Raw genomic sequence first — 12416 nt, 5'->3', positions numbered from 1 at the left:
CTCTTTGACTGACAGGTGGATGGTGACACAGGTGGCTGTAGCTGCTTGGCTGAGCTCTGCACCGCGTTTGTGCTGTTGGAGCCTTTTGGAGCATTTGTAATGACATCGTGTGACCAGTAACATGGCTGCTGCGAGGTCACTGACCGTCCAGGAAGGCGGAGCGAGAGTTTGATGGGTGTAAGAACTTCTCAGTTTACAAAGACTGTCAGTGACACTCAGTCAGCATGTGTGTTTTTCAAAAGTTTATTTTAAAAAATTCTACTTTTACAAAACAAATATGGCTCAAATACTTGAACTTTGACAGCGTGGTGACCTCCACCTGGAGATTCCTCTGAGGTTCGTGCGGCTCAGTCGATGCTGAAAGCTTCAGCCTGGACAGAGACAACATACCCAGAAATCGTTTTCATTTCACAGAAATCGCTTCAACATCAGTGAAAGTTAACAGTTCACGTTCTAACACATCTTCATGCTCACCCAGCCTCTGTGCTGCTCCACCCAAGCCGAGTGGTTCTCCTGAATGTACTGCTCTCCAAAGCTCAGCACCCTCCTCTGGTGGACCAGACTCGTGGCTGACAGCCTGCTGGTCACTTCGAAGACCAGAGCGATCTTCTGCCTCTGAATGTGAACCTCAGAGGGTGCCGCCCGCTCCGCCGGGTGGACCAGGCTCTGCACGCTGGAGGTGAGCTCCTTGAACATGTCATAGTCCAGGTCTCTGAGCTGCTGCTGGAGGTCCAGGTTCTGTTTGATCTGACAGAAATACACCGGTGTTCAGTACTGAGCTGCCTACCTGCCGCAGCCATCTACGCGTCTGATTCACCTTCCTGTCGATGTCGTCTCCCTCCGCTCTGATCAGCTCTACCAGCCTCTGGACGATGTCTGCGGCACAGCGAGACGCCTCGTTAGAACAGGCAGAGTAAAAGGACTCCGACATCCTCACCTTCACACAAGCGTCCTGCTGCCGCTTTGGACACTCACCATCCGTGTGCGCTGAGGTACTGAGCGTCCTGTTGTGCACCTCATCACAGGTGGAAGACTCACCTGAGAAACAAACTGAGCGGTCGGCGTGATGAGTCTGAGCCTCGACACGGACAGGACGTCAGAGAAACACCTGTTCACTCACCTTCTCCATCAAGTACAACCTCCAGAGACTTCTGGAAACTTGCACTGGGAGCTGGACCCTGAGGAAAGATAACTGACCAGAGAGCACACAGGTGAGCACACAGGTGAGCACATCAGAAGACCCACAGAGAATCTTTCCCGTGTTGGTGAGCAGAGGAAGGAGGAAGCACCAGCTGCGTGCTCACAGTTCAAACCAACCTGGGACGTTTCCTTTCACACGGCGGGCAGCAATCGTCCTCACTGCCATCTCAGGTGAGCGCTGTTTTGACCTCTTGCTGCAGTACTTTTCCAGCAGCTGGAACACCTCGCTGGTTTCCGTGGCATCTTCAGCTCGCTGGCTTGTCATTTTCAGCTGCTGAGAGTCAGAGCAGAAACCAGAGCTTACCAGAATATTTGAACGTCTGTATTTAAAATGAAATGAAGAAACAGAGACCTCCACCACGCTCGCTCTGTGCAGCATTCACAAATAAAGGAGCAGGAAGAGTCGGTCAGATAATAACTATTTACAGAAAAGTGGACATCAGTGTCTGAGCCTGTTTGGTGCAGGTGGGCACGGTGAGCACGCCATCAGCTGCCTGCTGTCAAAACCGATGCATGTTCTACTGCATTTTACTGTATTCTACTGAACTTCCTCTCCTAAATGCTGTACCAACTCAAACACAATAAACAGTTATCAGGTTTATGGGGCAGTTACTTTTGCACACAGGCAGGTAGGTTTGATCACTTTATTCCCTTAATGAATAAATCATCCTTTAATTTCGGCATCTCTCTGGTGATGCCGGGTTAGGGCAGTGCGACCTGCTTCCTTTTACAGCCACTGTGTTTCCATCACCTCTCCACCGTGTCCTCCCACGTGGTTATTAAATGGTAAATGGCCTGTATTTATATAGCGCTTTACTAGTCCCTAAGGACCCCAAAGCGCTTTACACCTCCAGTCATCCACCCATCCACACACTGGTGATGGCAGCTACATTGTAGCCACAGCCACCCTGGGGTGCACTGACACAGGCGAGGCTGCCGGACACTGGCGCCACCGGGCCCTCTGACCACCACCAGTAGGCAACGGGTGAAGTGTCTTGCCCAAGGACACAACGACCGAGACTGTCCAAGCCGGGGCTCGAACCGGCAACCTTCCAATTACAAGGCGACCTCCCAACTCTTGAGCCACGATCGCCCTTAAGAGCGAGGAATAACGGCTCGGGCTGCCGTGATGTTGGCACCTGACTCACTGTGTCCAGGACACCTGCGGAGGAGGAAGAGCGAACCTGTCGGATCAGCTGATCCTGGAGCTGCGACGCGAGCGAGAACACTTTTACTTTCACTTTGACGGAGAAACAGCTGATCAGCGTCACAGCACAGAAGAACCGAGTCTGCGCAGGTGCTTCCTCTAAAACTGCGCCCTGCTGCCGCCCTGAGCCAGGCACGTGATCATGCAGGGGTGGAGACACGCAGCTGGGGGGGGGGTAGTTTTGTGGTCAGGTTTCCTGTTTTTCTAAAGTCTGGCTTTCATTTTTATTTCCGTCACTGAGACTGGTTTTATTTTTACTTTAGTCTCAGTTCCTTCTGAGCACCATAGGTCAAAGTTCAGCTGTGCAGATGAGTCACAGTTTGATTTATCCTGTTAAACCGCAGCAAGCATCGTCTGAACCACGTCTGCCTCCCTGATCCTGGTTCTGCTGGAGGTCTTCTTCCTCCCCTCTGTCACAGAAAGCTGCTCAGAGGGCTCGTCTGAGTTCCTCTCTAACACTGTGAAGCATGTCAAGGTAAATCTAATAAAGACTACTCAGTGGTGTCTGCCTGTGACCTCTGACCTGCCTGTGCACCTGCAGATGGACATTAAAGCTTAAAGAGCTTTCAGAGCTCCCCCTAGAGGAGCAGAGAGGAGCTGCATGCAAAACACTGCTTTCTGCTAGCTAACTCCACCCGCCTGCTGCTCCGCAGCCATGAAACAAGCACCTCTCTCACACACCATTTACGACACACTGGTCTTTCATTTCACTTCCTCTTCAGCATGTTTGCTGAAGTCGACTTCCTCCTGCCTGCACTCGTCTGTCAGCACGCAAACGTGCAGCACGTTCTTCTGTTAGCGACGCTCGGCAGGCCCGCTCGGGCCTTTTTAACCCCTCACTCACCTGCAGGAGCCACACTGGCAGCTTTGATCTTTACAGGAATAAAAAAATCCAAAAGAGATGAAGCAGAGCCAGAAAACACAGCTGCCCATCACTGAGTGAACATCAGGAGGATAAGCGAGCTTCTCTGGCCTCAGATCAGCAGTTTGGACCCGATGGCAGAAGCTCAGCAGGGAGCCCAAGACCTGACTGAGGTGGACGCAATGACTCCAGGTTCTGTCATCTTTCACCTTTAACCTTCCTCTTCTTCATTCTTCTGTCTGAACTGAGACGTCAAACTTTTAGGTCAAGTCTCACTCACATTTCAGACCTCCACCCGAGTAAACAGTGACGCTGAGCTTTAATCTGGCAGATATTTATGTGTTTGCAGCCAATGATTCACGTCAGAAACAGTGAAAAGAGGAGCTGGTAGGGAGGTGGGTTTCAAAGAGGCTGGCAGCTGCTAAAGCAGCACGTAGAGTCAAAGAGGCCCCGCCCCTAATAATGCAGCCTTTCCACAGGTGTGCCAGTCCAGCAGTGGGTGCTGACTCGCTGTGTTTGCTGTTTCAGAGGACTTGCCCGGCTCTTCCAGTTTAACCACTAAGGAGCTGCAGCAGAACTGGAGGGCGGTGAAGCAGCGAGAGCGACCCGTCCGGCTGCTCTTTGAGATCCCCTCCACCCGCATCGTCGAGCACGTGCTACACAAATACGTGGTAAGACACCGAAACACACCCACCAGCCGACTCCAAACACTCTGCTCAGCAGTTTTTATACTCTTGGATCCCTGTGATGTCATAGAGGTGAAATACCTTCTGTTTTTGAGGGACAGCCAATCAGAAGAGATTCTTTCAGACAGAGGATGAGGATGAGGGGCAAAGCGGCTAACCTGTAAATGTTCCCAGCTAACTTTCAGTGAAGGTGAGCCCGCAGGAAGTGAAAGTTTAACCTGAGGAGGAGGGGCTTATTTTCCAAAGGTGTGGCTGTTGGAGCAGGAAGCAGTAAAGGTGAACTCTGGTCATAAGAGGCACTGGCTGAGCAGTGAAATCATATTTGAGACATATTTGAGATAATAAGCAACCCAAAGACCAGCTTTAACACACCTGCCTGCACTCACCTGTCCACCTGCTGTGCGGTCCCAACAGTTTCCCTGCCTGCCACTGTCAGGTGTGTTCATTTTAAACCTCAAACATGTAAAACTCAGTCAGGGAGCTGTTCATTGATGAGTGCAGGTAACCGATGCCGTGCGGTCACAGAAGCTAATGTGCTCCATAATGTCTATGGTGCCCCAGAGGACCAAAACACAGCATCATCATCAGGACGAAGCACATAGTCCCTTAGTTATGGTGCAATAGGTGTAGGCTGCTGGGTGATTCCCATGATGCACTGGGTGTTTAATCATTAGTTATTATTAACTTCTGTCTCTCTTCTGTCTTCCTTCTTTCACCTCAACCAATCACAGCAGATGGCCCCGCCCCTCCCTGAGCCTGGTTCTGCTGGAGGTTTCTTCCTGTTAAAAGGGAGTTTTTCCTTCCCACTGTCGCCAAAGTGCTGCTCATAGGGGGTCACATGACTGTTGGGGGTTCTCTGTTTTCTTTGTATGGTTGTAGAGTCTTTATGTTACAGTGTAAAGCACCTCGAGGTGATCGGTCGTGATTCGGTGTTGTATGAATGAATGTAATCGTCAGCATAACGTCTCAGAGAAAAGACGCCTGCGGTGGGTTCACCATTGAGAGGGAACAGGAAGTCCAGCCTGTTTCTCTGACTGGCTGTTTGCGCTGCAGCAGAGTTAACTTTAAACTTTAAAGGTCAAAGGTCACGGTTCTTTCTGTTTGTTTGCAGCTCTACCAGGTGGTGGTGATGCGTTCTGGCAGCTTCGATTCCCGCCGTGTTTCGGTGGAGCGCCGCTACAGCGACTTCTCCCGCTTCCACCACAAACTGCTGGAGGAGTTTGACGAGGAGCTGGAGGAGGTGCAGCTGCCTCGCAAGATGCTCTCGGGGAACTTCTCCCCCGAGAGCATCGGGGAGCGGCGCCTGGCGCTGCAGGACTACCTGGCGAAGCTGTACGCCACGCGCTGCGTCAGACACTCGCCTTGCTTCTCGGCTTTCTTCACAGAGCAGGAGCAGCAGCGGGCGCACGGCCTGCTCCGGGCGGGGCAGTTCCGGCCAGCCGCAGAGCTGCTGCAGACCGTGCTGGACATCCAGGAGAAGCTGCTGCCCTGGCAGAAGCCCACCCTCCTCGTGCCCGCCCTCGCCGCCCTCGCTGTCTGCTACCGGGACCTGGACGAACCGGAGCGGGCGTTCTCCGCCGCTCAGAGAGCGCTGCCTCCGGTGAGGCGCTACGGACTGACACGCTACAGAGCGCCGCTGCTGGAGCTGCTGGTGGACCTCGGGTACCAATTGGGCCGGCCCGTGGCTCAGCTGCAGGATGAGTTGACCGCTCTGAGAGATGCCGAGCGTGGGGAAGCGTCCTCCCACTCTCTGAAGGAGGTAGTGATCCAGGAGTTCCTCTGAGGGTGGAGCGGCCATCCACACCTGGATTAGCAGGTAAACCCCTGCACAGCCCCTGCCAGCTGTGGAGGTGTAACAGCTCACAGTGGGTCAGAGTACCCAGAGTACTGCAGTACTGTCCTGCAATAAAGTATTTAAAAGTAATTTTGGTATTGGGTCTGATTCATGATGTTTGATGATTAGCGATTAACGGCTGACTCTACCATGGAAATCTGACCACACAGTACTGAAGCCGCGTCTTTGGTCATCCTGTGGTAGCTCTGGGTGGGGGTCAGCACCTGCTGCTCCAGGATCAGATCTCCGATCTGCTTTCAGTTGCTGCTCTTTGGAACAAGCTGCTGCTCACCTGAGATCAGTTACGACTGTGTGTACATTCAAAAACAGAACAAAGACCTTTTCGTTCACGCAGCTGTTTTTGTGTTTTGCTGTTTTTGCTCAGTTCAGTTGGAACCGTCTGTGTACTGCAAACGTTACAACAGGTTAAATCATCAGATTCAAGTTCGCTGTATCTCTCATGTTAATGAGCCAAAGTGCAAACTGTTCAGGTCTCACTATGTCACTTAGCTTGTTTATGTGCCCTGTATAGCTAACATCATCAGAGATTATGAGCTAATCTGAGATTTGGATTATCTGTTTATCATCCATAAGAGACCCATCTTACTGTAAACATCATTTTTGCACATGTGCATATTTACATGAGTATGTAAACAGATCCTGGAGCGTTAGCTTTTATCGATGTGTTTGTGAGCACAGGGCGAAAACCAACAGGTGAGTGGGGGTGTGGCCAAAGTCAGCACTGTAGTTATGATGCCAGGTTAGCTTCTGTTTGAGTACATTTGTTAATGACAACAGGGAACTGTCCGTGTTCTCGTGTTCTCTCCGGCTTCCTCCCAAACACATGAATAATAATACGTTTGATTTAAAGTCACCTCACAGAAACATGAATATAACATCAGTAAGGACAGAGGAGTCATGTGACAGGTGGAAGGAAGTGTGCTCTGAGAGGCTGGAAAGTGGAGAGTGATGGACGGAGGACCTGAGAGGGCGAAGATGTGTTCAGAGAAGAACAGTAGAGACTTAAAGGTGGAGAAGGTGGAGAAGCTTGAACTTGAACAGTGTTTAACCGCAGCCGGTGGAGTTGGTGGAGCACGGGTGTGACGGACTGACGGAGGAGTTCTGGTGATGACGGAAGCAGCAGAGCTGAGGATGAAGGTGCTGCTTGAACCTGACAGGAGACCCAGAAACATGTATGCTCTCAGAAACATGCCATGGAAAGTAATTAACTGAGTGTAATTTCTGGTTTTCTCCTTTCATTTCTTATCTTCTTCTCTTGATCTTTTACTTTTAAAATTATTGAAGTTGTTTAAAAGAGGACAAATAAGTTGTTTGTAATGGTTTACATTCCCAGTGCTTTTACCTTGTAAGGTAAATGGCCTGTATTTGTTTAGCTCTTTTACTAGTCCCACCTAGGGACCCCACAGCGCTTCACACACCCAGTCATCCACTCATTCACACACTGGTGGAGGCAGCTACAGTTGTAGCCACAGCTGCCCTGGGGCAGACTGACAGAAGCAAGGCTGCCATATCGCGCCATCGGCCCTTCTGGCCATCGCCAGTAGGCGGTAGGTGAAGCGTCTTGCCCACGACCGAGACTGTCCGAGCCCGGGCTCGAACCGGCCACCTTCCGATTACAAGGCGAACTCCCAACTCTTGAGCCATGGTCGCCCGTAAGGGTTTAAAAAAGTGGTAACTAGACCTGTTCAAGTATATTTACAGAAAACCACACAGGCAAAAAGAAATGAACTTTGTTCTACAATCATTAGATATAATTTCCAAGATCTAATTCCAAATAACTCCGACTTTATACAGATGGATGATGTGCACATGTGATTAATGACATTAGTTGGATTAACACAAATAAAATTCCTCACAGATCATACCTGATTCCCAGTTACAGTATCCTATGAGATATAGCAGAACTCGATCATGTGATTTGGTAACAGTCAATGATGTCAGCAGAGGACTGGAGAAGCGTGATTTGTTTACTGGTAAGTTACCTTTCCTTCTAAATAACTGATTCTTCCATTTTTTTCATCCTGTTTCCTAAATCAGCCCATAGATCAGAACTCTTAATTACTCAAACACAGTGAGGGCTTTTTTTCTTCGTGCCTTTGGAAATCAGTGGGCGATCGTGGCTCAAGAGTTGCCAGTTCGTCTTGTAATCAGAAGGTGGCCGGTTCGATCCCCGGCTTGGACAGTCTCGGTCGTTGTGTCCTTGGGCAAGACACTTCACCTGTTGCCGGGTGGCGCCAGTGTCCGGCAGCCTCTGTCAGTGCGCCCCAGGGCAGCTGTGGCTACAATGTAGCTGCCATCAGCAGTGTGTGAATGTGTGGATGACTGAATGTACTGTAAGGAGCTTTGGGGTCCATAGGGACTAAGTAAAGCGCTATACAAATACAGCCATTTACCATTTTAACTCATGCTGTAGATCCTACACATAATTTGTGCTCCATGCTGTGGAAATGCAGATGTGAGGTGTTCATCACAAGGAAGCACCCTTTGGTCCTCTCTAGAGCCAACAAGCTGAACATCCTATAGACGAACCAAGAGCAGTTTCTCTTCGTGATGCACTGATATTTCACACATGATAATAAACCCAGTGAACCCTTATGCAGCGTGCATGCAGGGGAAGAGGACAGAGTTGGCCACCTTCTCCATGGCCAGGTTCCTGTTGGAACCCAGGGGACCTCAGCATGTTGGGCACAAACTGAGCCTAGCACAGCAGTTAGTGCACACCTGGGGAAGAAGACATGTATGTTCATGACAGGTGTTTATTAAAATGTTAATCTTCACAGTTATGCTTCTGCATACACGCATGGACGAGTGGATCAAAAAGACAAAAACGACATTTTACAGGAGGCAACAACCAGTTCTGGTTAAGTTACAGGCTGGACTGTACACGCCAGGTGTCCAGACTGGCACTGGAGGACTGGGGGGAGGGCAAAGTCCAACTCGAACTGGCTCGCTATGTCACTGTTGGGATCTGTGGTGCCTGAAAGGGTGGGTACGGGCTGAGAGGGAGGGCACTCACAGCCGGAGCAGAGGTATTGTAAAGTAGAGCAACAATGGTGATCAATATGGCGGTTTACTGAGTCAGCGCCTTGTTAGCTTAGCTAGTGTGTGAGCATGCTAACATTTCCCCGCACTCACACCAGTTAGTAAACGTTAACAACATCGCATAGAAACAGAATTCAAGAGTAACTACTGGAGAAATACAAAGAGGGCATGACATTTTTATAAAGAGACCAACAAAGACAAATAAATTCTGTCAATGTGAACCAATTATAAGGTGGTCACTTTTTTCATCATTTGGCAAAGAAAACCAGATCTCAAATCAAATCACTTTTATTGTCACATCACTAGTGTTGGTCAAGTTACTTGAAAAAAGTAATCAGTAACTAATTACTGATTACTTCCCCCAAAAAGTAATCCCATTACTTTACTGATTACTTATTTTCAAAAGTAATTAATTACTTAGTTACTTAGTTACTTTTTAAAAACACGATTTACACCCTGAAGAGGTGATAAAGTGATAGATCTTTCAGCCCAATTCTACTTTTTCTGCATAATCATCATATAAATGTAATCAGATGGAAAAGTCTCTTTTTAAAACTTGTTTTATTAGTTTTAATCTTTTAACTTTATGCATCAAGCAAACATTTAATTATCTGCAACATTCTCTGACTGGAAGAAATTAGTTTAACATTTAAACCTATTTTCTGCACATTCCAGCTCATAAAATAAAATATTTTTTTTGTGTTTACACTCAGACTTTCAAATAGATGCAAGTAAAACACAGCAGAAAATAAATAAAGTCAAAGACTCAGCGGTCCTGTTGCTCTATTTTCACCTGTAAAGCAGGAGTGGGGTAGGCGGAGGGTTACCCTGGTGCAGGTGTGCCGCGGTCAGTGGAAGAATCCGCGAGTTTCTCTGTGAGTTTCACATCACGTCGTAGCTACTCGGTGCTTGTTGGAAGTTTAGGGGTTTTTCGCTGTAAAAATAAGTTTTCTTCCCACGCACAGCGGACACTAATGTTTTTGTCACTTTTTATGGAATCAAACTCAAAGTAAGGTCAGTACTTCCACGCTTTAAACGCTGCACGCTCATACTCTCTCTGCACTCGATATATGATCCACTGTTGATCTGCACACAGCTGTTGTCACGAACGTCGCACTCGCTTACGTCACTGTCGTGAGACATTCTCGCAAAAAATCACGGTTTTAGTAACGCAGTAACGCAGCGTTCCTACGGGAAAGTAACGGTAATCTAATTACTGTTTTTGCAATAGTAATCCCTTACTATGGGCAGTAACGCGTTACTGCCCATCTCTGCACATCACATGTGCAGGTATTCTGGTACAGTACATGCGAGTGAAATTCTTGTGTGCGAGCTTCACAAGCAACAGAGGTGTGCAAAAATACAATAACATAAGAACAAGCAAAATATAAGAATGGCTAAATCTGAGACTAATAAATATATGTACAATATATAATAGTATATGCATTACTGGATGGATGTATACTAAACGTGTGTTTCTACGTGTGTGTGTGTGTGTGTGTGTGTGTGTGTGTGTGTGTGTGTGTGTGTGTGTGTGTGTGTGTGTGTGTGTGTGTGTACACATTTTACAAATTAAATAGAGTCAACAATAAAATAAAATATATAAAAATATACAGAGTTGGAGGCAAGCCTCCGCGTACAGTCAAGTATGCTGCTCAATTAAATGTAAGTAAATGTAAAACACTTGCTTCTAAATGCACTTTTATTGCACCATGCTCATTCAGTCATGAGCTACTGTAACATGAATCAAATGGCTGATTTGCCACCTCAGCATGCAGTCACGTTCTACAGAGTCTTCCTAATAACCTGCTAATTGAATTGAGGTGTGTTGCAGCAGGGACACATGCAAAGGTTTCAGGACAGCGGCCCTCGAGGGCTGGAGTTTGGCACCTGTGTTTTAGGTAACTCAACTTTTTTTGTCATTAAATATCAAAATATCCTCGTGTGTAATGATGACAGAACAGTTGGTGGGGCTACATCTGTGCAGTTAAATTCTACATCATAAACTCCAACAATCAAATGACCCCTTATGAGCAAGCACTACGCGACAGTGGGAAAGAAAAACTCCCTTTAAACAGGAAGAAACTTACAGCAGAAACAGCCTCATGGAGGGGCGGGGCCATCTGCCTTGACTGGTTGGGGTGAGGGGCAAAATAAAACTAAAATGAGAGCACAAGTTGGCTAAATGTTGCTCACATTGGCTAACATGAACAACAGTTTTCTGGATGAAAAGCAGTTGATCATTACCATTCTTTAATACACACTAACAGCTGCTGGGTTAAAAATAACTGCATTTGTAACCCAGTGCTGGGTCAAATATAGACCGAGCCAACCCTGGGTTACTGGTTTGATTTGGCATACTGGGTTAGGATAACTATCCAAAAACTGGGTTGAATTGACCATTGATTAAAGTTGAGGTTACCAAAAATTGGGTAGAAAGCTCATAACCCATCACAATGGTTACATTACAGTCATATTTGGGTTAAAAAAATTGTAATTGCTTTAAAATTCAGCAAATAAACAATGGATTGAAGATAAAACTACTTTTATTGCCATATGATACATAGAATACAGACAGCAGAATTCATACCAAAAACATGTTAATACAAGTGAAGACAACATTTCACGTAAATGCAAATTGGGCTGTGTCCCAATTCAGAGACCGCACGCTTGAAGTACGCATTTTGAGTGTGATTACGTCACCGCCACGCGACGACGGCTGTCCCAATTCGAAGTGTACTTCAAATGCGCCGTCGATTTCCCCAAATATCAAGCGTGGTCCGGTGCACGCTTCGTGGTCCCATATGTCCCACAATTCATAGCGCGGCGGTGGGTGTGGAGAATTTTCAATTCAATTCAATTCAATAAAACTTTATTGATCCTGAAGGTTGACCCCAAAGGAAATTGGGTTAAGGCTGCCGACCTTTGCCAGCGCCAACTTACCCTTCTGACCATACATACATGACACAAACATCACATGGGGAAGACAGGTCAGAGAGGCATAACAATGGAAAATGCACCACATGAGGAAAGATAAGGAGAAAAAATAACTCCCCCCAGACTGAGCTCCAACAGGGAGATCAGTCTGAGAACAGAAAAAAACACCTCTGCAAATGAAAACACTCTTAATACACCAAAGAAACACATGACAAGCAACAGGGGGGGTAAAGGGTGAGAGACATCTGGGCCTGCGTGCGCTAGTCTCCTTGATCCGCCGTCAGCATCGGAGGGGAATAAGCGTCGAAAGCGTTTGGAGGGGGGATGAGTGTGTGCATATCAGTGTATGTGTGTGTGTCCAGAGTTCAGCTGAGACAGTGTCCTTCGCCCTGCTAGGCACAAAATACGGCAGAAGGGAGCGGCCAAGAGTGAACTGTCAAAAGTAAGTACTGAATATGACGTCATTTATCTATGTGCGAATGTTTAATAATGAAGAACATTAAAACATTACTGTTGGCCACATGTCAGCAAAGATATGTGACATTAGCGATGTTTGTACTTTCAGTGTTAACTTGGTTTTAAAGCCTCTACTTCTAAATATATATATAGTCGACCTTAATCTCACAG

General features: G+C 47.4%; 2 protein-coding genes across 9 annotated transcripts; one reads left to right on the top strand and one right to left on the bottom strand.

Moving 5' to 3' along the window:
• Positions 1–277: 277 nt before the first annotated feature.
• LOC146571718 (apoptosis facilitator Bcl-2-like protein 14) lies at positions 278–4152 on the bottom strand. Of its 8 annotated transcripts, none has more exons than XM_085281343.1 (6): positions 4037–4152; positions 1318–1474; positions 1121–1192; positions 818–1050; positions 475–747; positions 278–371 (listed from the first exon to the last, which is right to left on the bottom strand). In XM_085281343.1, the coding sequence occupies exons 2-6, from the start codon at positions 1463–1465 to the stop codon at positions 348–350; spliced, it is 750 nt and encodes a 249-aa protein (XP_085137469.1). In that variant the 5' UTR covers positions 1466–1474; positions 4037–4152; the 3' UTR covers positions 278–347. The 8 variants fall into 8 exon arrangements, with proteins under 8 accessions (XP_085137469.1, XP_085137470.1, XP_085137471.1 ...); XM_085281344.1 differs by lacking the exon at positions 4037–4152 and adding an exon at positions 3252–3315; XM_085281345.1 differs by lacking the exon at positions 4037–4152 and adding an exon at positions 2385–2453 and having other exon boundaries at positions 1318–1471.
• Positions 2991–5842, top strand: snx20 (sorting nexin 20). The gene is made up of 3 exons (XM_085281336.1): positions 2991–3461; positions 3798–3940; positions 5067–5842. Exons 1-3 carry the CDS (start codon positions 3404–3406, stop codon positions 5736–5738), a joined length of 873 nt encoding a protein of 290 aa, XP_085137462.1. The 5' UTR covers positions 2991–3403; the 3' UTR covers positions 5739–5842.
• Positions 5843–12416: the final 6574 nt, after the last annotated feature.

This window comes from Mchenga conophoros, linkage group LG7 (assembly GCF_057382185.1).
Source record: "Mchenga conophoros isolate Kocher_MC1m ecotype Shallow Benthic linkage group LG7, M_conophoros_male_GT1.1, whole genome shotgun sequence".
NCBI classification, from domain to species: Eukaryota; Metazoa; Chordata; class Actinopteri; order Cichliformes; family Cichlidae; genus Mchenga; species Mchenga conophoros.
The sequence above is the reverse complement of the archived record's forward strand: the minus strand, read 5'-3'. Positions and strand labels throughout refer to the sequence as shown.

Excerpts from the sequence above, each read along its gene's own strand:
- LOC146571718 (XM_085281337.1), bottom strand. The coding sequence starts at position 1,579 with ATGCTGCACAGAGCGAGCGTGGTGGAGGTCTCTGTTTCTTCATTTCAT. Across the intron at positions 1,193-1,317 it reads TGTGAAAGGAAACGTCCCAG|TTATCTTTCCTCAGGGTCCA; the intron begins GTTGGTTTGAAC and ends CTCTCTGGTCAG. Across the intron at positions 1,051-1,120 it reads GGTTGTACTTGATGGAGAAG|TTTGTTTCTCAGGTGAGTCT; the intron begins GTGAGTGAACAG and ends CCGACCGCTCAG.
- snx20 (XM_085281336.1), top strand. The coding sequence starts at position 3,404 with ATGGCAGAAGCTCAGCAGGGAGCCCAAGACCTGACTGAGGTGGACGCA. Across the intron at positions 3,462-3,797 it reads GGTGGACGCAATGACTCCAG|AGGACTTGCCCGGCTCTTCC; the intron begins GTTCTGTCATCT and ends TTGCTGTTTCAG. Across the intron at positions 3,941-5,066 it reads ACGTGCTACACAAATACGTG|CTCTACCAGGTGGTGGTGAT; the intron begins GTAAGACACCGA and ends GTTTGTTTGCAG.